Source organism: Culex pipiens, chromosome 1 (genome assembly GCF_016801865.2).
Source record: "Culex pipiens pallens isolate TS chromosome 1, TS_CPP_V2, whole genome shotgun sequence".
In the NCBI taxonomy this organism is placed as follows: Eukaryota; Metazoa; Arthropoda; class Insecta; order Diptera; family Culicidae; genus Culex; species Culex pipiens.
Window position 1 is genome coordinate 124,601,962 of NC_068937.1, and position 24,653 is coordinate 124,626,614.

Below are 24,653 nucleotides of genomic sequence, written 5' to 3' on the forward strand. Positions count from 1 at the left end.
TATTTTTAGAATATTTGTATTGCTGAATTTCTTAATATCTGTTAATTATAAGTGAGAATATGCCAATAAGAAGGAATTTGCCTTCCAAACATATAAATAATTAACCCAATCACAATTTTAAATCACGTTTTAATAAATTATTTTTTTCCAAAAATAATGGATTCCTGATGAAAAAAAATCTTTTCACATCGTAATATTCAAATTGGTAAAATTCGTGATATACAAGAAACTCAAACAGCTTATCGCCACTCTTACCTATTGATTTCGGAAAACAACCGTGCCCCCCCCAACATTTTGGACTAGTCGGCGCCACTGATATCTATACATTTTAATACAAACAAAAATTAAAATAAGTCAAATAAATACATTTTTGAGCGTTATCTTTGTTTTCATTCTTATAATCAAGATATATGAATCATATTTGCACTAGTTCTTATATGTATTTACTTTAAAAGAACTTAATCATAAGAAAATTGAAAAAAATGTGTTCCGGCCCACCACTGCTTCAGAAAAATCAGATCCGGCCCGCAGGGCCAGAAGGTTGGGCACCCCTGCTTTAAAACAAACTCCAGAATTGCCTTTTGCTGACCGGACTGTATTCTCAACTTGAGCAACTGCATACGATCCTGCTCAGGCTTGTGTTTTGGTCATCTATTCGTCATCTTCACACGCTCTCTCCTCTCTAGCCTCTTTTTTCGGCAGAGCTTTCTCTCTCGTCATTCGTGCAGTAGACTTGGTGCCGAGTGGACGTGCGTCGCGTTCGGTTCCCGATTTTGACTGTGCATTTTTTGGAGATATTCCGGTAGCGTGCGTTCCTTCGCGGTGTTTGTGGTTCCTCGTTTTGCTTACAAAAAGAAAATAATAAAAACAAGTGGTCTCGTGTGAGTGTGTGTGTGTGTGCGCGTAGGTGGACAAACAAACCCAAGTGAAAAAGTGAGGAAGAAGAAAATAAAGGTTTGTGTTTATCTCCAATACAACTACTCAGTAGATAGCTGATCCACGTTCAACAACAACATCATCAACAGAGTTGATCGGTGCTCTGGAATAGAGTTAGCCCGAAGAAGTCGGCGATCGGCGCTGTCCGTTTTTTTTTTGTATTTTCTTTAATTTCCTCCTCCTCCTCCTCCTTCGTCAATGTGTTTGTGCGCGATGTGTGGACCTGGGCTTGTCGTGCGTGTGTGAAAGGTTTAAAGCACCTCAATCTGGTGATCGTCTTCTTCTTCGTCTACTCAAAACGTCGATCGACTTGGGAGATGATCGTCGGCGAGGATCTTTACGGGTGAGATTTTATCGTGCAGCAGGAGAACACACGCGATGGCTAGCTGAATCCCGTTCCCTTTTATTTTATTTTATTTCATTTTATTGATGGACCCGAATGGAAAAGCCAATACCACCGCCGTCATCATCATCGACACCATTCAGAGGCAAGGGAGAGGTAGAGAGACAGCACCAGTTGTTTAGTTCGGTGTAAATTTGTTGTTAATTTTATGGATGATGGGTGCTAAAAATAGGCCTTGAAGGGAAATTGATTACTTTTTTCTCTCGCTGATGGTGTGTTTTAGTTTTGTAGTTTTCTTGTTTAAAATTGGGATCGATTACGGTCTTCAAATAAGGTGGTTAGTAAACTATATTGATCTAATTAAATTTTTGCAATTCAAATTAAAAATGAGGGCAAAATGATCATTAATTCTTCTTGTTTCAATAATAAGTTGTTCCGGCTAATACGAATTTAATTTAAAGTTTTTGTCCCTCAGCTCTGGTTGAGATCGAAACTGAAGAAAGAAGCCATCCTGTCATTAAAAAAATCAAAATGTATCACGAAATGCTTAATTCTAGATTAAATTTTCAAAACAACCTATCCCTCATGGGTTTCCTATGCAGATAGGACCTTTTGAAAATTTAATCGAGAATTCATTACTATAGTTATGCTACTGTAACACATTTCCAAATTTTAATTGAATTGATGACATTTTGACATTGACATTGACATGTTCGATCTGTAGTCCCGAATTTCGATATTTTTTCAAAAGTTCAAAAATGTTTTATTTGATTGATAGTGCATAAATAAGCGTTAACAATGTGAATCGTTTACAATTTTTATTTTATTTATATTTTAGGGGTGATTTCGAAATGTCCTTCCAAAAACTAAAAATATATCCATAAAAATAACTTTCATGAGCGAGATTCTAGATATTAATGTCTAGACAATGCCAATTTTAACTTAAGTTTCAGTTCCAAAAATTCCCTTAAAAAATCAGAGGGCAAAACATAATAACTTATTGGCCAAAATTGCCCAAAACATTTTCCTGGCACACAAAAAAAAGGGAAGCATGTTCTGAATGTATTTATTTTGTTTTTATTACAGTTCGGACTTCCTCGCGATAAAACATATAAAATTGAAATTACCAGTCATGGTTTAAAATTTTGAATGAAACAAATTTTATTGTTTTCAAAATAAATTTGAAAAAACATAAACATTAATGCATTTTGTTCTTTCCACAAAAAAAAACTTCTTGCGGTTCTTTACATCTGGAATTTACAAATATTTAAAATATTTTTAAACAATGCTTACCCGAACAGACGGTTTTAACTAAATTCATGCCATTTCAATAACAAAAACTGTTAAAATAACAGAAAGTGTTATGGAATATTCTTGAAAAAAACAAATTTTGGATAAGAGTTCAATAACAGTGTACGTTATCATAACAAAATTAGTTATTGAATGAAAGCAAGAACATCTTGGGAATAACATTTTTTGTTATGAAAGAATACCTTAAACTGTTATTGGGATGATCGGATTAGTTGTTAACCCACCGGAGGTCGCGTACGTGTACTTTGTACACATTTTGTAAGGGCACTTGTAAGAAAGGCGAAAACACGCGACTTCCCGAAGGTTAAAATAACAAAAAATAATAACAAAGATTTGTTCGAAGAATAACTAAACATGTTATTAGTCTGTTATTACAATAACAATTCAATAACAAAAAAATCATAACGGAGAATAACAAAACTTGTTATAAATAACATAAAATGTTATTGGCCTAGTATTTTCAAATAACAAAAAATGTTATTCCCAAGTTATTTCCGTCTGCTCGGGTATTGCGAGATAAAATCACTTTTCTCCTTCGCTGTGAGTGACAGGAGATTATAGCCGCCAAACTACCGCGTCCTTAACTGCTCATATTCGCATAAATGTCCCATATGCAAAAAAAGGAAACCTGAGAAAAACGCATTTGAAGTTTGTCCCATGCATACGACTACATGTTAAGTTTTCGCGAAAAAAAACTGGTTTTCCTCCTGATTTTTAGAAGTACTGGATATTGTAGGCTCTTCTGAAAGAGCACACGATTTTGAACCAAACTGCATCAATAACTCACAAACGATGAAAATGCATTTGGGACATTTATGCAATCAGGGGCAGTAAAGTGATTTAGAATTTTTAAATTCAAGATGGCGGACAAAATGGCGGTGATGACATATTGACAAAATGCATTTAGTAAGTTTTAAAGCAATTTACTATTCTACTGTGACTAAAATGGGGTCGTAGAATTCGAATTTGATGTTCAAAGAAAGAAAAAAACATGAAAAAAATTGTTATGATCATGATTCGATTATCCGAAGTCAACAAACCTTCGGATAATCGAGTCTGGACTGTATTATATATTAAGCAGTTTATGTAACTCTTTGCTATAATAATTTTTACCTTTTTCAAAATTATGATCTGGCCTGAGGAACGAAATTTTATATAAATTTGTATTTTGTTAGGCCATTCGGATTTTGTTTAATCAATTATTATTTAGAATTTCTGCCAGAACACTGATTCTGAACACTGCTTATTGACATTTGTCATTCAATAAAGATAAATACATGCAATGTGTATGCAATCTGAACGCTCCGCGATACTGCCATCTGTGAACGAGTAATTGTAGTTTAAATCGCCTAAAACATTAAATAGGCAAACATTAATTGCTGCCCCAACTTGTCAAACACGATCCCAACCCCGTGTTTGACAAACTTTCCAACTGGCAAGGAGATCTCTCGTTTGCCAAGAAGAAAGTAGGGGAAATATACCCTTTCTTATCAAACACCTATCTTCGTCATATGGAGTGTTTGATGCTCTATTAAAGCTCTAAAAATACTATTTACGTTTTAAACTTACCAGCAACAGCACCGCCTCGAGTAAGCACGCAAATGTATGCCACTTACTGGCCAAAAAGATCAAATTTAATGCACTTTTGATCATAATTTCTATTTTGCGAGACCATTTCTCATCGTTTTGGTGGCACACACATCCACACGCAAGATCAGAGGTTAACTGCTTAACGAAAGTCGCCATCAATATCTTTTCACTCGCGCTAACGATTTCAAAGCGCTTAAGATATAAAATTGCTTCCAACTATCGACAACATGTTCTTTTGACCATTACTTAGTCACTCACTTGAAAAATAATCCCGAAACATGTAAATAATTAGCAAGCGCCATCAAAAAAACAAACGCGCCAAGTCTTCTGACGTTTCAATTTTGACCACCCATTCCAATCGAAGGCTGAAGAACGCCGAGCGAGGAGCGAAGGCAAATAAAGAACAAAGGGTGACCACCAACACCACCAGCAGCGCCTGTTGGAGTGAGCCAGTGATGCCAGGAAATCAATTTTGGCAGCACTAAGCAAACCCAAAAGAGCGCTGGAAGAAAAAAAGAACTAAGCTGAAAATAGAAAAATGGGCGTGGCCCAATGCACTCGACTGATTAGAATGCATTTTTGAAATATTTTTTTTTAAATGCTTGTAAAAGGAATAGCATAACTTTTAATAAAAGTGAAAATAAACAGAAATGTTAACAAAAAGTTGCTCTACTCGTTGGTGTACTTGGTTTTAGTGAATTTCAAGGAACACTCCAGATTATCCAGCATCATTCAAACAAGACCGCTTATTAGGCTTAAAATGGGTATATTTCCCCTATACGTTCGAAACCCAGACGTTGGCCGCGTTCAAAGTCCCGCTGAGATGTTCTCGCAGCGCAGCATCCGCCGTGAAGAGGAGTGTGATTTTAATTTTAGAAATAAACAACACTGCCAGGCAGGCTGGCTGGCTGGCTGGCCGGTTAAACTTTGAGGGACTGGGGTTGTTGAGGGAGGAGAAAAAAGTGTCAGTGTCAGGCCAAACACATGAACTTATTCGTGGCTATGATTCAACTTTTATTCACCGCAAATATTTTCGTTGGGGTTTCGTCATCACACTGCTGCTACTGCAGGTCAGGCTGGGAACAATCGAGCGGACCTTCGTACAGTCATGAGCTTGAGCAGTTCAAGAGCTGAGAGAAGTGCTAACGTGGCTAACCGTGTTGAGTACCCTAATAATTACTCGGACTGCTCGGTACACGCACAGTGTAGAACACGATGAAGAGCGCACAAGTTGGGATATGGTGAAGAACACCAGGAGAAGAGTGATCCATAAGTGGTTCATAATTGCGCACCACCTGAAGAAGTGGAGAACCTGGAGTGCGCAAGAACCAGTTCTGTGGCAGGGTCCGAGATCACCGCACCGCGCCGTCGTCGACGAGGTAGGGTCAGCTGAGAAAGAGGGGAAAACCAAGAAAACCACGAAGCAGTTCAACTTGGCAAAGATCTTGACTGTATGGGTACATCGGTGAGTCTCTGTGTACGAAGCGGGAGTTGAAGGAGTCGAAGAAAACCGCGACCAGAACTTGATTTACCTGATTTGCTGCGCACAGGCCCCCACTTGGGGCTGAACAACCCAAACTAAGCCAAGTCAGCAGCTCACCAATACCAGGAAGCTCGCGGTGGTGGTTCCACTGGTGCGCTGGGAACGACTTGTTGCCAAACAAGACACTCCCGTGCGGACAAACAAGATCCATCGCGAAGAAGTCTCTACCCCTTTTGGTGAAGAAGTGGGGGAGGGGGATGGGACACAACTCCGGTGGTGGTCGTTGTCGCCAGGTCGGACTCTCTTTTCGGTCAAAACAAAGCTGTGTTTTGGTTGTTATTATTGAAGCGCCCGCGGGGCTACCATCGCGGGACAGTCAACGACGCCGCCGCCAACGACTGGGGCGGTGTGTGGGAACCGATAATTATTATTAATGGATAAGTTTGGTAACTCGAAAATTGGGTCACGTCGGTTTGGCGAAATTGCAAACGACTTGGGAGTGGCACCGTTTGAGATGAAAGTGCAACAAAGTTGCTTTTGAATGGGTCTCTTGCGATTGACATAAACGTGGTTTTCATCCAAGTTTACCAGTAAATGACAGTATATATTGACTAAGTTGACAGCATTGACAGAGTTGACAGAATTGACAGCACTCGTGAAACATATTTATTTTCATATATTTTTTAACTTACCTGCATCCAAATTAAATCTTACAGTTCTATTAGCAAAGGCACCTCGTTTCTGTCGTCCGTGTTAGGGAAACGCTTGTACAATTTGTAGTTTTAAGGTTTCCTGAATGCATCTATGATATGAAAACGTGTTTTTGACATTTAAATTCCTTTTTGGCCATCCTTTCAAGGGGTGTTCATAAACCATCAAAAGTTTGTATTTGTCGAGCTTCACAGTTAGAAAAAGTGTCACCATGGTGAGGCAAAATCCCCCAACTTGGGTCCAACTAGGCCGGCACACTTGAGACGTGCCCGTCATAATAAATCCAAAAGTGGAAAACTTTTTCGCGTCGGTTCCATTTCGCCGCTCGGTACGTGACCCAAAACGTGCACTTTTCGTTTGCAAAAGTTTAATGTACGCGATTTACATTTGTTTCCCCCCAAACAAAAATAAAGATGAGTAAATCTTGAATTCAAATTTCTGCCTCAATTTTGTCTCCTCAAGCGGTAGCATACCTGGCTTGGACCTGAAATTGTACCACCTTTTTCCCAGAAGGATCATATGTCAGGCTCTCCCCCGACCACTTCGCCGTGTTCCAAGAAGATGGAACACAATCGGTATACCGACGCGAACGTCAGACTCGTTTTTACTCGAGTCGCCTTGGATACCCAGCCGCCGCCTCATCCTCTCTAGGATGTTAACCCCAACTTGTTGCTTCGGGAACTCCCGGTTCGCCGGGCCAGGAGGGAGTACAGGAGTTGGGGCAGCAGCAAACCTTTTGTGCGTCTTCTGAGAAGAATAAAAAAGGCCCAGCCATCACAACCACTACGACCGACTTGGTCGGCGTTGTAGCGCCGAACGACGAAGCTGCGCTGACGATGATGAATAGCAACATCAACAACATTGGAGCTGTTATGGGCTCCCCCGAACCTCTGGTTGACTTCCCCCTCGGGGACCCCACGCGGACTCTCTCACACGTGCAGACTGGTTTTGCTCTCCTGGTTGTTTGCACACACTCTCCTGTGTCTTGGTGCGCCATAGCAGACGGTGGTTGTTGTGTAGCTGACTTGGTTGAGTTTGTTTTTCTATTTTGTTTTGCTCCTTGTCCTGTGGGCTCCAGTGGGTACTACGCATTAAAGGTTTCTCGGAAGTCGTTTCCCAACCACAGACGTCAGGATCGAGGTAGTCTTGATAATGTTCTTGTTGAATTGATCGTTGATGCAGAGTGTAAAGGTAAGTACAACATATATACTATCATAGTCTGTCAATTCTGTCAATCTGTCAATTATGTCAAATAGTTATAGGATAATGTTGCGTTCTCATTCAGCTGGTCCGCTGAACAAAACGCTTCCAGTGGATTTCACTTATCGAATTAAAGCTACTTTTGTGCAGCACCAGCATCCAGCTTCACATGTTTTATTATTCCACCCTGTTCTGCTGAGCTGTTCGTTTCTTATTTATGCTTACACTTGCTGCACACTCACAAACAAATCTCCGGCATGGGAAGTACCTCGACGAGAGATGCAAAGAAAAAGAGAAGATGTACAAAAAGTTATTTTTAAGTCAATTAGGTTTTTATTGTTGCTGGTGTTGTTCAGCAGTTGAGGTTTTTCTCCACTTACACCTCCGAAGGGTAAGGCGTACATCATCCATCCGTGGAAGTTAATTAAACTTGTGCATTGCTTGACGTCGGAACCGGAAAGAGGAACTCTCAGCCAGACGTGTCGGTATGGTGTGCGTGCCCGAAGGGATGCAGTAATTGAATTTTGTTTATAGGTTATTTACTTTGATGCGGCCGATAGCTGATCCAACTCCGGAGGTTTCTCGCTTCACCAGGATCACGATTCGTATCTGCCAGCATCTAATAAAATTAACCTTCACAGATAACTGGGAAAAGCTAATCAACGTCAATCCCCTTCTACCTGTGTCTGCATGTGCCGACTCTCTTTCTTCAAAATCTAACTCCGCAACCCGTATTGGTGTCACTCGGCGCACGTGTCTGTGTGAGTACGGGCACAAACTCTGCAAAATCGAGGCTAAGTCTACTCCCTCTGCTCACACTCTCTTCTCTTAGCGTGAAGGTAGACTAGAGCTGAGTATCTGGTAGAGGCCTCACAACAATAGACAGATTTGACTGATATTGACAGATATTGACAGCACCACTTCTAGTTTTCACTCAACGTACTTACCTCGCTTCACCGGACAAAACAGGATTTCAATCACTCACTTACCTTGCTGAAAATTTCAACACTTATACGTCGCCAAAGGGTACCTCGATTCTGACGTCTGTGATAGAGAACCTTCAATGCTGATGTTTTCTCTTACCTTCTTAGTTGTTATTGTGAAGCTTGGCTATGATTGAAGTTATGTTCAGCGAGTGTTGTAATCATAAATGAATGTTTCCCATAAAAATGGCGATGCTCCAAGCATAAAACGCATTAAATAACAAATTTTCATCCATCCAAGATTGACCAATAAAATTTACTCAAAAGCCCTAAAAACCCAAAACCGTCAAGTTTATTAAGCGGAAATCGTGTCACACACTCACACAATCAAAAACGCACCACAAAACCAAACCAATTAGCCCAAAAAAAAATCGCCGCATCAAAGGCGAAACAACGCCGGAGACCGCCAAAAATCGGTCAAAACGCTCCAACCGATCACCACCTAGCTATAGGCTAGATTAATGTTATTGTTGTTACCACTACACTCGTTGCCGTCACCGCCGCCAGAGGGCAACTTTAAGTCCACATGTGTATATTGTGTAATCCGCCAGCCAGCAACCTCGCTGACAAAGTTTTATGCTAATTTCAAATTATTTCCCTCTCTTTTCGTTCACAGCATTTCGATCGGTCTTCCGCGAAGCTAAATCAACATTTTGGCAACACGAATAGCACAAAGAAAGGCGTGGGTGTCAGAGTGAGACAGAGCAAAACATAACCTCACTCAACGGTGAGCGCGCGCGCTCTCTTGCGGCTGTTTGAAGAAATGTGACAAGCGCGAAAAGTGACGAAGAAGCCAGTTAAAACAAAAAGAAGAAGCAAAAAAATGCAATTTGTCGTTTGATAAATGTGACAGGAATAAGCGATGACCAAAAGTGGTCCTGTCCAGGACGGCGAGCGCGAAACAAGTGACAGAAAATGCCGTTTTTCGACGTGCCAGCGGCGGTATTGAAGCTGTAACGACACTACCAGCCAACTAGGAGAAAGAAGACGAAGAAAAGTGAAAGACTGTCGCCGTCGCGACTCGCGCTTTCACTCACAGAAGTTGAGGCTGAGTCTCAGGTTGGGCTGAGCTGTCAAACGCGGGCAGCTTCCGAGTGAAGGGCGCAAGTGACGATCGGGATCGCGTGTCGGGTTTGTTTTGTTTCTTTTTGGGCAACGTGCAATACTCTACAGGTGCGCCTCTCCACGGGTGACGTAACACGTGCGCGCAAGTGATAGTGGTGAAGAAGACGAAGAAGAAAGCAAAGAAGAGACTGGGTTGTGTGCATTCCAAAGTTTATTTAAAAAGTGCCGTTTCTTGAATTAATAATCGCGCCTGAGTTCCAAAACCAACCCGAATGGTGGTATTGTCGATTGCGTTGCAAAAGTGTTGAAAATAGCAGAAAAATGGGTTTCTCGTCGGCGCTGCAAGGCCGGGCGGCGCACGAGGCGCTGCTGAACCGGCAGGAAGCCGAGCTGAAGCTGCTGGAGACGATGAAGCGCTGCCTGATCCAGAAGAGCAAGTGCGACAAAGAGTACGCGGCCTCGCTGGCGGCCGTCACGCAGCAGGGCCTCAAGGTGGACCGGAGCGATGATCTGCAGGGTGAGTTTCGGACTTTGAATTTGTTTTTTTTTTCAGCCTTGAGCTTATATTTCAATCTCTCTATCATGCCGATGGTCATAACGCTTGCTTGGAGCGTATCCTATAGTTCTGTTACCTTATTGGTAATTCTTAGGAGAGTTTCCCTTGTCCTTTTGATTTAGGTGATTATACTTTTTCTTAATTCTCAGTAAAAAATAAAAATAAAAATTTACAGCAAAACACAAAAGTGGATTTTTCCATACTAATTTCTATATAGAAGTTGTATGAAATGCGCAAAAGTGCGGAAGCAACCGATCGCTCCCACCAGGCCTGCAAAAAGTCTCCAACCCAGCGTACACATGAAGCAAACCAAAATGTCAGTTCACTGGTAGCATGTGACTGCAAGCCTACTGTGTCTATTCAACCACTGCCGCCTGACTCGTGCCGGTCGGCTGCTGGAGAATGAGAGACGTGAAAAAATTAGCTACACTCACTCAATTCGTGTCATATGACTGACTCGTAAAATCCTCTTTAAACACTATTTTGACTTTTTTCAAACAGTTGAATGGTTGTAGACTGTGCAAAACACTTAAAACAACCATAACTTATATTCAAAATTACATTTCCACGCATAAATACGAACTTTTTGTGTAAAAACTTGTTTCTTTATGTGTGTGCGTGCAACGTCGAATGAGCGTTGGTCGACTACAGCCTCGCATTGCAGCTGCTCAATGAGCTAGGGCACTCACGACTGCGCCGGGTTTGTTTATGTCACGGTTTTGCGGTTCAGTGAATGGATCTCAAAAATTCGTGTCAGCGTCGCCGATTTTCGCGTCATGACCCCTGACATTTTCAGCTCTGGCTCCCACATTTAAGTGGGATTATTTTGAGTCCTAGAAGGCACCTCAAAAACATTGTCCTGGTTTGATTTCATCATTTGAAAGAGGCATATACAAAGACGAGCCAGTCTAATATGCATGTTGCTGAAAAAGCTTTTTTTAATGCTACACAGCAAAAAAAAAGTGTAATTTTGGAATGTTGAAAATTTGGTAGGTTGAATATTACCTCTTTTTTGAGTAATATTAAATAAAAAATTTGTAAAAATGTGATCCTGATGAATATTCACCAGACACTGATAACAATCCATCATTTTCTGATGTAATATTCCAAATTTGTTTTACACAAAATCTGTCACCATTTTCCGATGAATATTACCATCATTTTTTTTCTGTGTTTTTAAATTGAGCATTGGACCATAAAATCATCAAGAATAACTTTGTCTAACAATAGTTCTATCGTTATCGTCGGGACGATAATCTATCGCTATCGTTATTCCGATAATTCTATCGGTGATAATTTTATCGACGATAATGGACGATAACTTATATTTAATAGATTTCTAAAATTGACTTCCTACTTCCTGTTAGTTAATATTTTTTGATAATATGGGAAGTTTCAAAGTATAAATACTTGAAAAAATCACAAAATACCGTATTTTTTGAAAGTACTCATTTTTTTTATTATTTGCAATATGGGTATCAAAAGGTTCGAAATTTTGCATGTATTTTAACTGATTCAAAGTGTTTTGAATGAAAAACTTAAATTTTCACAAAATACCGTATTTTCTCGAAAAAACTCAAATTTTTATAATTCGCAATATGGGTATCAAACGATTCGAAATTTTAAATGAATTTAAACAGTTTAAGAGATTTTTGAATGAAATAATCAAATTTTTACAAAATACCGTATTTTCTCGAAAATACTATTTTTTTATGATTTGCAATATGGTTATCAACGATTCCAAATTTTGCATGAATTTTTACTGTTTTAGAGTTTTTTTTAATGAAAAAGCAGGTAAAAAATGACTTTGTTTGATACCCATATTGCAAATTATAAAAAAATTGAGTATTTTCGAGAAAATACGGAATTTTGTGAAAATTTAAGTATTTCTTTCGAAAAACTCTAAAACAGTTTCAAATCATGCAAAATTTCAAATTGTTTGATACCCATATTGCGAATAATAAAAATTTGAGTATTTTCGAGAAAATACGGTATTTTGTGAAAATTTTAGTAATTCATTCAAAAAACTTTAAAACAGAGAAAATGTATGCAAAATTTCAAATCATAAAAATTTGAGTATATTCAAAAATTACGATATTTTGTTATTTTTTATAGTATTTACTTTGAAACTTACCATATTATCATATTGCAAATTATAAAAATTTGAGTACTTTCCAAAAAAATACGATATTTTGTTATTTTTTATAGTATTTACCTTGAAACTTATCATACTATCAAAAAAAATTACTACACCCAACCGGCGGTCGCATGATTTTGATGCATGGCAGCATGAAAGTATATCAGAATCTGCATGAAAACTGTCCTCATGCATTTTTTGCGATATTGGGGTATGACATTTTTGCCCGTTACCGACAATTATCGACATTACCGACGGCAGATTGATTGTATTGCAGAAAAAAAAAACCTTAACAGAACGAGGATTGAACCATCAACTTCTAGGTTGCTGATCCGACACGCTACCACCGCGCCATGGACGCTTGATGAATGGTGAGGGACAAAGCGCGAACATAATGTTCTCTCTAGATTGTTGCTCGGGGACGCGCCAGCATTCTATGTGTTGGTGAAAACTGCAGATCGCTGACGTGTTTACACGCGGGCAAAAATGATCTATGGGCTTGCTGCAAAAAATGTAATAAAATATAACATTTTCTGCAGCAAATTCACTGTTGCAGATTTTGAGATATATTTTTCGTTTGGGTGTAAGAATTTCGAGATAATTTGGTTGGTTTCGGTCAATTTTAGAAATATATTAAATATAAGTTATCGTCCGTTATCGTCGATAAAATTATCGCCGATAGAATTATCGGAATAACGATAACGATAACCATTTCTGATTACAATTTTTGATTTTCATGCATGAAAAATAGTTCGAGAAGTTTCTTTGTCAAAATTGATAGTAAAAAACCATTTTAACTTTTTGTATAAGTACAAAGTATCATTGTGCTCAGAAAAATAAGTTCTATCATTGCGTGTATTAAAATCAGCAATCTGAACTCAAATTTAGGACCCACTTAATGTACTTTTTGCAATTCCGTCGTGAAACTACTTACTTTTCCTGTCATTCTTGAACGACGAAATAGCCTACTTTTCTGTACCAAAAATAACAGAATCGAATAGCAACACTTTTCAGCACTTGTTTCGAAAAGTAACTCTTTTCAACATTTTTTTGATTTATTTTGACAAAATACATGAAAATTCGACTTAAAATTTCACTCAATGGGTGTTTTTCGAAATTGCAAAAAATGTTGTATGGAACTCGTTGCAAAACGTGATTTTTTCAGCACTCGTCGTATTTATCCAACTCGGTGAACCTCGTTGGATAAATGTACGACTCGTGCTGAAAAAATCCTCTTTTTGCAACTTGTTGCATAAACTACTATTTTGATACCGGATCACAGTATCGTTGAAAACCAAATCCGAACTTAACGGGAGCGAATGACCCATAGGGTTAAAGTTCCCCTAATAAAATCAACAACAACAACAAATCCGAACTTTGTTACCAACCATACCGGTGGATTGAATTAGTTTTTAAGAGCGAGTCCACGAACAACAATCTTAGAAAGGCTATAACTTAGGCAAAATTCAATTTATTTTCAAAATTCAAAATGCATCTGAAAGGGCTTAAAAAATGCAACAAAATGCAGGATAGAACATCCCAATTGGTTAAATCTAAAGGGAGTTATTGGCATTTTAGTGAAAAAATAGCATAACTTTCAAACTCAAATAAAAAAGTGTTCCATCCAGATATCAACTCGGTGGTAGTCCCAGATGTCCCCTACAAGCTGCAGGTCGAACCGAGTGCTCATATTTTGGCCAGATGCTAGTTTTATATGTACAAACAACCCCTGAAAATTTCAGGCAGATTGGTGAGGTCCAAACGACGTCCCATACAAAGGGGTATGCCCTGTTCGTGGACTCGCTCTTAAGTATGACTTTTACAGCTAAATTCTATCATAGCTGAAGCAACCAGAAACTAGGCTTGACAGACGCAATAAAAATGGCAAACTCATTCATTCACTGAGTATCGCAAAACACACAATGCCATAGACGGGGTGGTCCCCCTTCACCTGTCAGTTTTGATTTTCGCACAAATCTGTCATCCTTATGTCACACGCACCTAGTTTCAACCGATTAACTGTGACCATTATAGTCTCAAAGTCTGTATAATTAGGCGAATTTTCGGTGACTCAGCCTTATGCTTGTCAACTTTGGCTCTAATCTCGCGCTATTTTTATTGCGTTTCGTTACGGGCGCGCGCGCGCTGATTCCAGACAACCAGTTTCGCTCTTTTGTCAGATTTCCAGGTGTTTATATTATAAAACAAACCCGATCACCACCACCAGAACAACCTGTTATCCAATAAATTCCCCGAATAAAACGGTGACCACAAAGACGCACACATCGCGCGATAGAAGAAAGAAAAAAAATGATCGGAAAGTGAATAAAAGTTGGAACCTGTTTGATTGAAAGAAAACATGCACGCACACATAACATACAAACACAATCGGGAGATAATCAGGCAAACAAACGAAAACAAAAAAAGCTAATTTCCCTACTTTGGTGCAAACTTTGTCTGTGTTGCTCTGCGAGCATTTTGACGTAATCGTGCTATCTTGCCATATGTCGCTTTTTGACGTTTCGAGAAAAACACGTTTCAATGTTTGCCCTAGAATGCACAAAAATTAGAGCACGCAATGTGAACAATTAAAACATGTATTTGCATATGTGTATTTTTCCGAAGTTTGGTTGAATTTGGTTGCCGGATTCCCGAGTTATAATTTAAAATGTTTACAGCAGTCGAGTACGTGTGTCAAACGCGTTCTGACTGAAATCCCTTTGGCCAGTTGGCGCACTTACAGCAATTTGCAGGGTGTGTCAAGAAAGCACGATCAGATCGAAGCTTCTTGCATATGAAGAGTGACAACGGTGTAAGGATTTTTTTTAGGGTTTTGTTGAAAATCTCAGGATTGAAATTGAATTTGACGTGCGACACGATAGCACGATCACGACGATCCGTGGATGTGCGAAAATTTGCAGAACGAAACAAGACAAATGGTTTTATTGCTCTTTACCAAAGTGTTTGTTTTGAATTGCTGAAATTCGTCGGTTGTCTTCATCAAACAGACTCGTATTTTATTATTGTTTCTCTCCGTGTTTTTATCATCTGTCAATAGGCGCCCAATTCTGACAAATTTTGCACGATTGCACATGTGTGTGTGATTGGGTGCTGAAAATTTATTCACATTCTTTCATCCCCCAATTGACCTTTGTTGGCGACGTCTGCCAACCGTGGCGCGACGAATAATTTGATGATGTTTAAGCACAGACTATCGGACCCAAAAAACAACTTGTAAAATTTGTTAGTAATCATGATAGGTAAAGCGATAGATTTTACCCACATTCAGAGTTGGTTTTTTAATCGTGTTTCTGTCATTTAATTCAAAAACTGCAAATGTGATTGTGATTTGTGAATTTGAAGTCTGAATATCTGTGCAGGGACTTTTTTTCTGCTGTTCCCATGACAGCTAATTTTTTTTTCGTCGCACGACGCATCGTGAACTTTGCTCGTCACAAAATAACTTAGCGATGAAACTTGACTGAGCGAACGCAGATTGAACTTGACTGCCGCCGTGAGTGTTTTTGGCAGTGCATCAAAGCAGAAACTATAGAATGAACTACCGTCGCGGGCGGTTGCACTTTGAACAACAGGCAATTAGTGGGATGACTCGATTACATTGTGTGTACTTGTTAAAGGTTTCGCGTTTAAACAAAGAAAAAATAAAAATCCTAAAATCATATGAATGATCATTTAAAATATTTTAAGGCCTTTTCTATAAAATATTCAGAATATTGATTAAGTACACGCAAAAAAAAGCGTTCCCGTAGCCATGAACAAAAAATCACGAATTTAGCAAACAAGCGTGTTCATGGAAACGTGAACAAATTCATGAAATCATGGTACGAAAATCATGAAATCATGATGTGCACTTTATGAAGTTATGAACTAGTTCACGAAGTTGTGATCCCTGTTTAAAGCCGAAAAGTTGCGTTATTTTTTTAAAGTTGACCGTAACGCTTGGAAACAAAACAGACATGTTTTGACGTGCTGGCCAGCTGATTGGCGGAATTTGCTTGGGTATTGAATTTTAGAGAGATTTGAAGTTTTCTTTGCTAATAAATGTTTGTGTTTGTTGAGTGAATTTTCGATCGTTCGACTTCTGGGGACGGGTAGTCCAGGTAAGTTTCGTCAGGGGGAAATGGCCAGAATGGCTCATGCATAAAGCCCGTGGCTTTTTGGGGGAGGGGAGAATCTAGCGAAAAATCACGTTCCAAAGAAAAAGTTGAAATTTTGTGTAAAGTGAAAAGCAACGTTAGGGTTGGATGGGCATTTCGATAAATTCAAGTACATGTAATGTATTTCAAGTAATTCAGGGTATTCAAGTTTTTTTCAATAATTTCAGTAATTCAAGCATTTCAAGTAATTATAGAATTCAAGAAAGGCCGATGCAAAAAAATTTCAACGTTCTTGTCCCTCGCCTCTGGCCGTGGTCAAGGGAAGGGGGGGAGTTGTTGTGGTTGTTGCAATCATTAAAAAAAATAAAATAAAAATTATATTTTTTTTAAATCAAAGAAATATTTGAAATATTTGAAATATTTGAAATATTTCAAATATTTCAAATATTTCAAAAATTTCACATATTTCAAATATTTCAAATATTTTAAATATTCAAATACTCAAATACAAAAATACAAAAATACAAAAATACAAAAATACAAAAATACAAAAATACAAAAATACAAAAATACAAAAATACAAAAATACAAAAATACAAAAATACAAAAATACAAAAAAAAAAAATACAAAAATACAAAAATACAAAAATACAAAAATACAAAAATACAAAAATACAAAAATACAAAAATACAAAAATACAAAACTACAAAACTACAAAACTACAAAAATACAAAAATACAAAAATACAAAAATACAAAAATACAAAAATACAAAAATACAAAAATACAAAAATACAAAAATACAAAAATACAAAAATACAAAAATACAAAAATACAAAAATACAAAAATACAAAAATACAAAAATACAAAAATACAAAAATACAAAAATACAAAAATACAAAAATACAAAAATACAAAAATACAAAAATACAAAAATACAAAAATACAAAAATACAAAAATACAAAAATACAAAAATACAAAAATACAAAAATACAAAAATACAAAAATACAAAAATACAAAAATACAAAAATACAAAAATACAAAAATACAAAAATACAAAAATACAAAAATACAAAAATACAAAAATACAAAAATACAAAAATACAAAAATACAAAAATACAAAAATACAAAAATACAAAAATACAAAAATACAAAAATACAAAAATACAAAAATACAAAAATACAAAAATACAAAAATACAAAAATACAAAAATACAAAAATACAAAAATACAAAAATACAAAAATACAAAAATACAAAAATACAAAAATACAAAAATACAAAAATACAAAAATACAAAAATACAAAAATACAAAAATACAAAAATACAAAAAATACAAAAATACAAAAATACAAAAATACAAAAATACAAAAATACAAAAATACAAAAATACAAAAATACAAAAATACAAAAATACAAAAATACAAAAATACAAAAATACAAAAATACAAAAATACAAAAATACAAAAATACAAAAATACAAAAATACAAAAATACAAAAATACAAAAATACAAAAATACAAAAATACAAAAATACAAAAATACAAAAATACAAAAATACAAAAATACAAAAATACAAAAATACAAAAATACAAAAATACAAAAATACAAAATACAAAATACAAAAATACAATAATACAAAAATACAAAAATACAAAAATACAAAAATACAAAAATACAAAAATACAAAAATACAAAAATACAAAAATACAAAAATACAAAAATACAAAAATACAAAAATACAAAAATACAAAAATACAAAAATACAAAAATACAAAAATACAAAAATACAAAAATACAAAAATACAAAAATACAAAAATACAAAAATACAAAAATACAAAAATACAAAAATACAAAATACAAAAATACAAAAATACAAAAATACAAAAATACAAAAATACAAAAATACAAAAATACAAAAATACAAAAATACAAAAATACAAAAATACAAAAATACAAAAATACAAAAATACAAAAATACAAAAATACAAAAATACAAAAATACAAAAATACAAAAATACAAAAATACAAAAATACAAAAATACAAAAATACAAAAATACAAAAATACAAAAATACAAAAAACAAAAAAAAAAAAATACAAAATACGAAAATTAAGAAATAAAAATACTCAAATAATACAAAAATCAAAAAATACAAAAATACAAAATAAAAAATACAAATAATACAAACAAGACAATATGAAAATGAAATACACAAATAGACAAAAATACCAAAATAATACAAATAATCAAAAATACAAATCAAAACAAAATACAAACAAAATTACAAAACAAACAAAATCAACAAATCACAAAAATACAAAATACAAAAACCACAAACCCACAAATACCACAAATCCCACAAATCCCACAAATCCCACAAATCCACACAAATCACACAAACACCACAAATCCCACAAATCCCACAAATCCACAAATCCCACAAATCCCAAAAATCCCACAAACCCACAAAATCCCACAAATCCCACAAATCCCAAAAATCCCACAAACCCACAAATACCACAAATCCAACAAATCCCACAAACCCACAAAATCCCAAAAATCCCAAAAAACCCCACAAATCCCACAAATCCCACAAACCCCACAAACCACACAAACCCTACAAACCCCACAAACCCCACAAACCACAACAAACCCCACAAACACCACAAACCCCACAAACCACACAAACCACCAAAACCCCACAACCCAAAACACACATCCCACAAATCCCACAAACCCCACAAACCCACAAACCCCACAAACCCCACCAAACCCCACAAACCAAAAACCCCACAAACCCCACAAACCCCACAAACCCCACAAACCACACAAACCCCACAAAACCCCACAAACCCACAAACAAACAAAATACAAAAATACAAAAATACTAAAATAAAAAAAAAAACAAAATACAAAAATACAAAAATACAAAAATACAAAAATACAAAAATACAAAAATACAAAAATACAAAAATACAAAAGTACAAAAATACAAAAATACAAAAATACAAAAATACAAAAATACAAAAATACAAAAATACAAAAATACAAAAATACAAAAATGACATTAACTAATCCAACCCTAACCCATGACTACCAAAAACCATAATGCATCCAATAAGTCAAATGACCCCATACCAGTAACCAAGCCCAAACCGCCTATACCCCCCACCTGCCCCTGGAACCCGTAGCTACCGAACCGCAGAGGCCCGAAGCACCGACGAACGTGTAACACCCAACAAGGTCATAGTTTTTATTTTGATGAATTTTGATATGTCACATGCCATGGTTCCTTGTAAATTCCGTAATGTCCCCAAGTGGCCACCGGTTACCGGTGACCCGTTCCGAAGTGGCCAGGTTGGACCAGAGGACGTTGGCATCACTTGTAATGGTCATTTGATTTGATGAATTTTGATATGTCACATGCCATGGTTCCTTGAAAATTGCGAAGTGTCCCCAAGTGGCCACCGGTTACCGGTGACCCGTTCCGGAGTGGCCAGGTTGGGCCAGAGGACGTTGGCATCACTTGTAATGGCCATAGTTTTTAATTTGATGAATTTTGATATGTCACATGACATGGTTCCTTGCAAATTCTGAAGTGTCCCCAAATGGTCACCGGTTACCGGTGACCCGTTTTGAAGTGGATAGGTTGGACCAGAGAACGTTGGCATCACTTGTAATGGTCATAGTTTTTAATTTGATGAATTTTAATATGTCACATGACATGGTTCCTTGCAAATTCCGAAGTATCCCCAAGTGGCCACCGGTTACCGGTGACCCGTTTCGGAGTGGCCAGGTTGGGCCAGAGGACGTTGGCATCACTTAAAATGGCCATAGTTTTTAATTTGATGAATTTTGATATGTCACATGACATGGTTCCTTGCAAATTCTGAAGTGTCCCCAAATGGTCACCGGTTACCGGTGACCCGTTCCGAAGTGGATAGGTTGGGCCAGAGGACGTTGGCATCTTTTGTAATGGTAATAGTTTTTAATTTGATGAATTTTGATACGTCATATGTCATGGTTCCTTGCAAATTCCGAAGTGTCCCCAAATGGTCACCGGTTACCGGTGACCCGTTTTGAAGTGGATAGGTTGGACCAGAGAACGTTGGCATCACTTGTAATGGTCATAGTTTTTAATTTGATGAATTTTGATATGTCACATGACATGGTTCCTTGCAATTTCCGAAGTGTCCCCAAGTGGCCACCGGTTACCGGTGACCCGTTCCGAAGTGGCCAGTTTGGACCAGAGGACGTTGGCATCACTTAAAATGGTCATAGTTTTTGATTTGATGAATTTTAATATGTCACATGACATTATTCCTTGAAAATTCCGAAGTGTCCCCAAGTGGCCACCGGTTACCGGTGACACGTTCCGGAGTGGCCAGGTTGGGCCAGAGGACGTTGGCATCACTTGTAATGGTCATAGTTTTTGATTTGATGAATTTTAATATGTCACATGACATGGTTCCTTGCAAATTCCGAAGTGTCCCCAAGTGGCCACCGGTTACCGGTGACCCGTTTCGGAGTGGCCAGGTTGGTCCAGAGGACGTTGGCATCACTTGTAATGGTCATAGTTTTTGATTTGATGAATTTTAATATGTCACATGACATGGTTCCTTGCAAATTCCGAAGTGTCCCCAAGTGGCCACCGGTTACCGGTGACCCGTTCCGAAGTGGCCAGTTTGGACCAGAGGACGTTGGCATCACTTGTAATGGTCATAGTTTTTGATTTGATGAATTTTAATATGTCACATGACATGGTTCCTTGCAAATTCCGAAGTGTCCCCAAGTGGCCACCGGTTACCGGTGACCCGTTCCGAAGTGGCCAGGTTGGGCCAGAGGACGTTGGCATCACTTGTAATGGTCGTAGTTTTTAATTTGATGAATTTTGATATGTCACATGACATGGTTCCTTGCAATTTCCGAAGTGTCCCCAAGTGGCCACCGGTTACCGGTGACCCGTTCCAAAGTGGCCAGTTTGGACCAGAGGACGTTGGCATCACTTAAAATGGTCATAGTTTTTGATTTGATGAATTTTAATATGTCACATGACATGGTTCCTTGAAAATTCCGAAGTGTCCCCAAGTGGCCACCGGTTACCGGTGACCCGTTCCGAAGTGGCCAGTTTGGACCAGAGGACGTTGGCATCACTTGTAATGGTCATAGTTTTTGATTTGATGAATTTTAATATGTCACATGACATGGTTCCTTGCAAATTCCGAAGTGTCCCCAAGTGGCCACCGGTTACCGGTGACCCGTTCCGAAGTGGCCAGGTTGGGCCAGAGGACGTTGGCATCACTTGTAATGGTCGTAGTTTTTAATTTGATGAATTTTGATATGTCACATGACATGGTTCCTTGCAAATTCCGAAGTGTCCCCAAATGGTCACCGGTTACCAGTGACCCGTTTTGAAGTGGATAGGTTGGACCAGAGAACGTTGGCATCACTTGTAATGGTCATAGTTTTTAATTTGATGAATTTTGATATGTCACATGACATGGTTCCTTGCAAATTCCGAAGTATCCCCAAGTGTCCACCGGTTACCGGTGACCCGTTCCGGAGTGGCCAGGTTGGGCCAGAGGACGTTGGCATCACTTAAAATGGCCATAGTTTTTAATTTGATGAATTTTAATATGTCACATGACATGGTTCCTTGCAAATTCTGAAGTGTCCCCAAATGGTCACCGGTTACCCGTGACCCGTTCCGAAGTGGATAGGTTGGGCCAGAGAACGTTGGCATCACTTGTAATGGTAATAGTTTTTAATTTGATGAATTTTGATACGTCACATGACATGGTTCCTTGAAAATTCCGAAGTGTCCCCAAGTGGCCACCGGTTACCGGTGACACGTTCCGGAGTGGCCAGGTTGGGCCAGAGGACGTTGGCATCACTTGTAATGGTCATAGTTTTTGATTTGATGAATTTTAATATGTCACATGACATGGTTCCTTGCAAATTCCGAAGTGTCCCCAAGTGGCCACCGGTTACCGGTGACCCGTTTCGGAGTGGCCAGGTTGGTCCAGAGGACGTTGGCATCACTTGTAATGGTCATAGTTTTTGATTTGATGAATTTTAATATGTCACATGACATGGTTCCTTGCAAATTCCGAAGTGTCCCCAAGTGGCCACCGGTTACCGGTGACCCGTTCCGAAGTGGCCAGTTTGGACCAGAGGACGTTGGCATCACTTGTAATGGTCATAGTTTTTGATTTGATGAATTTTAATATGTCACATGACATGGTTCCTTGAAAATTCCGAAGTGTCCCCAAGTGGCCACCGGTTACCGGTGACCCGTTCCGGAGTGGCCAGGTTGGGCCAGAGGACGTTGGCATCACTTGTAATGGTCATAGTTTTTGATTTGATGAATTTTAATATGTCACATGACATGGTTCCTTGCAAATTCCGAAGTGTCCCCAAGTGGCCACCGGTTACCGGTGACCCGTTTCGGAGTGGCCAGGTTGGTCCAGAGGACGTTGGCATCACTTGTAATGGTCATAGTTTTTGATTTGATGAATTTTGATATGTCACATGACATGGTTCCTTGCAAATTCCGAAGTGTCCCCAAGTGGCCACCGGTTACCGGTGACCCGTTCCGAAGTGGCCAGTTTGGACCAGAGGACGTTGGCATCACTTGTAATGGTCATAGTTTTTGATTTGATGAATTTTAATATGTCACATGACATGGTTCCTTGCAAATTCCGAAGTGTCCCCAAGTGGCCACCGGTTACCGGTGACCCGTTCCGAAGTGGCCAGGTTGGGCCAGAGGACGTTGGCATCACTTGTAATGGTCGTAGTTTTTAATTTGATGAATTTTGATATGTCACATGACATGGTTCCTTGCAAATTCCGAAGTGTCCCCAAATGGTCACCGGTTACCAGTGACCCGTTTTGAAGTGGATAGGTTGGACCAGAGAACGTTGGCATCACTTGTAATGGTCATAGTTTTTAATTTGATGAATTTTGATATGTCACATGACATGGTTCCTTGCAAATTCCGAAGTATCCCCAAGTGGCCACCGGTTACCGGTGACCCGTTCCGGAGTGGCCAGGTTGGGCCAGAGGACGTTGGCATCACTTAAAATGGCCATAATTTTTAATTTGATGAATTTTGATATGTCACATGACATGGTTCCTTGCAAATTCTGAAATGTCCCCAAATGGTCACCGGTTACCGGTGACCCGTTCCGAAGTGGATAGGTTGGGCCAGAGAACGTTGGCATCACTTGTAATGGTAATAGTTTTTAATTTGATGAATTTTGATACGTCACATGACATGGTTCCTTGAAAATTCCGAAGTGTCCCCAAGTGGCCACCGGTTACCGGTGACCCGTTCCGGAGTGGCCAGGTTGGGCCAGAGGACGTTGGCATCACTTGTAATGGTCATAGTTTTTGATTTGATGAATTTTAATATGTCACATGACATGGTTCCTTGCAAATTCCGAAGTGTCCCCAAGTGGCCACCGGTTGCCGGTGACCCGTTCCGGAGTGGCCAGGTTGGACCAGGTTCCGTCGGCATTGCTCCAATAAAGCAGGTTCTTAGTATCTTTCGTCTGCGGCCAAAAAATCCAAAATCGGTTAAATTATCTAATTTTGGTATGCGAATAACTGATTGCAGATAAATATATCCGTACCCGGGCCAAAATTAAATAGTTCATCACGTAATAATTGAATGATACCCTGCAACTGTCACTTTTCCGTATAAGAATTTCTGAACGTTCTTCGCCTCTGTTTCAAAGCTGTGGCAACGCCCACAAAATTCCCCCGAAGAAAAATTTCATGCTTTTTGTTCGCATGAGCGTGAACAAATGTATGATTTGTTACCCATTACCATGAACGAAGTTTATGAATACGAGATCAGGAAAAACGTAACCAGACCTGGCGTTACGGTTTTTCGTGAACAAACGTTCATGGAAATCGGTTGCAATCATGCATTTGTTCACGGTGCAAAATCTTATCATAAAATTTGCTTTGTTTCCTATTTTCATGGTACGTTGTTCACGTTTACGCGAACGGACTTTTTTGCGTGTAAGCTTCTATCTAAAAAATGATATCAAAACACATTTGCCATGGCTTTGCAACGTTTAGCAAACCAAATGTTTACGTAACATTTGCATCTCGACTGCTATCTAAATAAACGTTCTCTTTTCAACTGATAACACCTCCCTTGATAACGATAAGGGTTCTACGTTTATCTTACCATTTAGCCTGT

At 38.2% G+C, this 24,653-nt stretch overlaps 1 protein-coding gene across 3 annotated transcripts in view; it reads left to right on the forward strand.

The window, feature by feature from the left end:
- The first annotated feature begins 720 nt into the window (after positions 1-720).
- LOC120414300 (tyrosine-protein kinase Fer) overlaps positions 721-24,653 on the forward strand; it is a 65,283-nt gene continuing 41,350 nt past the window's right edge. For 2 of the 3 annotated variants that reach the window (XM_039575434.2, XM_039575437.2), the window contains exons 1-2: positions 721-954; positions 9,174-10,139. In XM_039575434.2, coding sequence (XP_039431368.1) covers positions 9,944-10,139 — 196 coding nt within the window. In that variant the 5' untranslated portion in view covers positions 721-954; positions 9,174-9,943. Of the gene's footprint in view, positions 955-1,018; positions 1,280-9,173; positions 10,140-24,653 lie in introns of those variants that run through there. The other variant, XM_039575435.2, reaches the window with a different exon arrangement.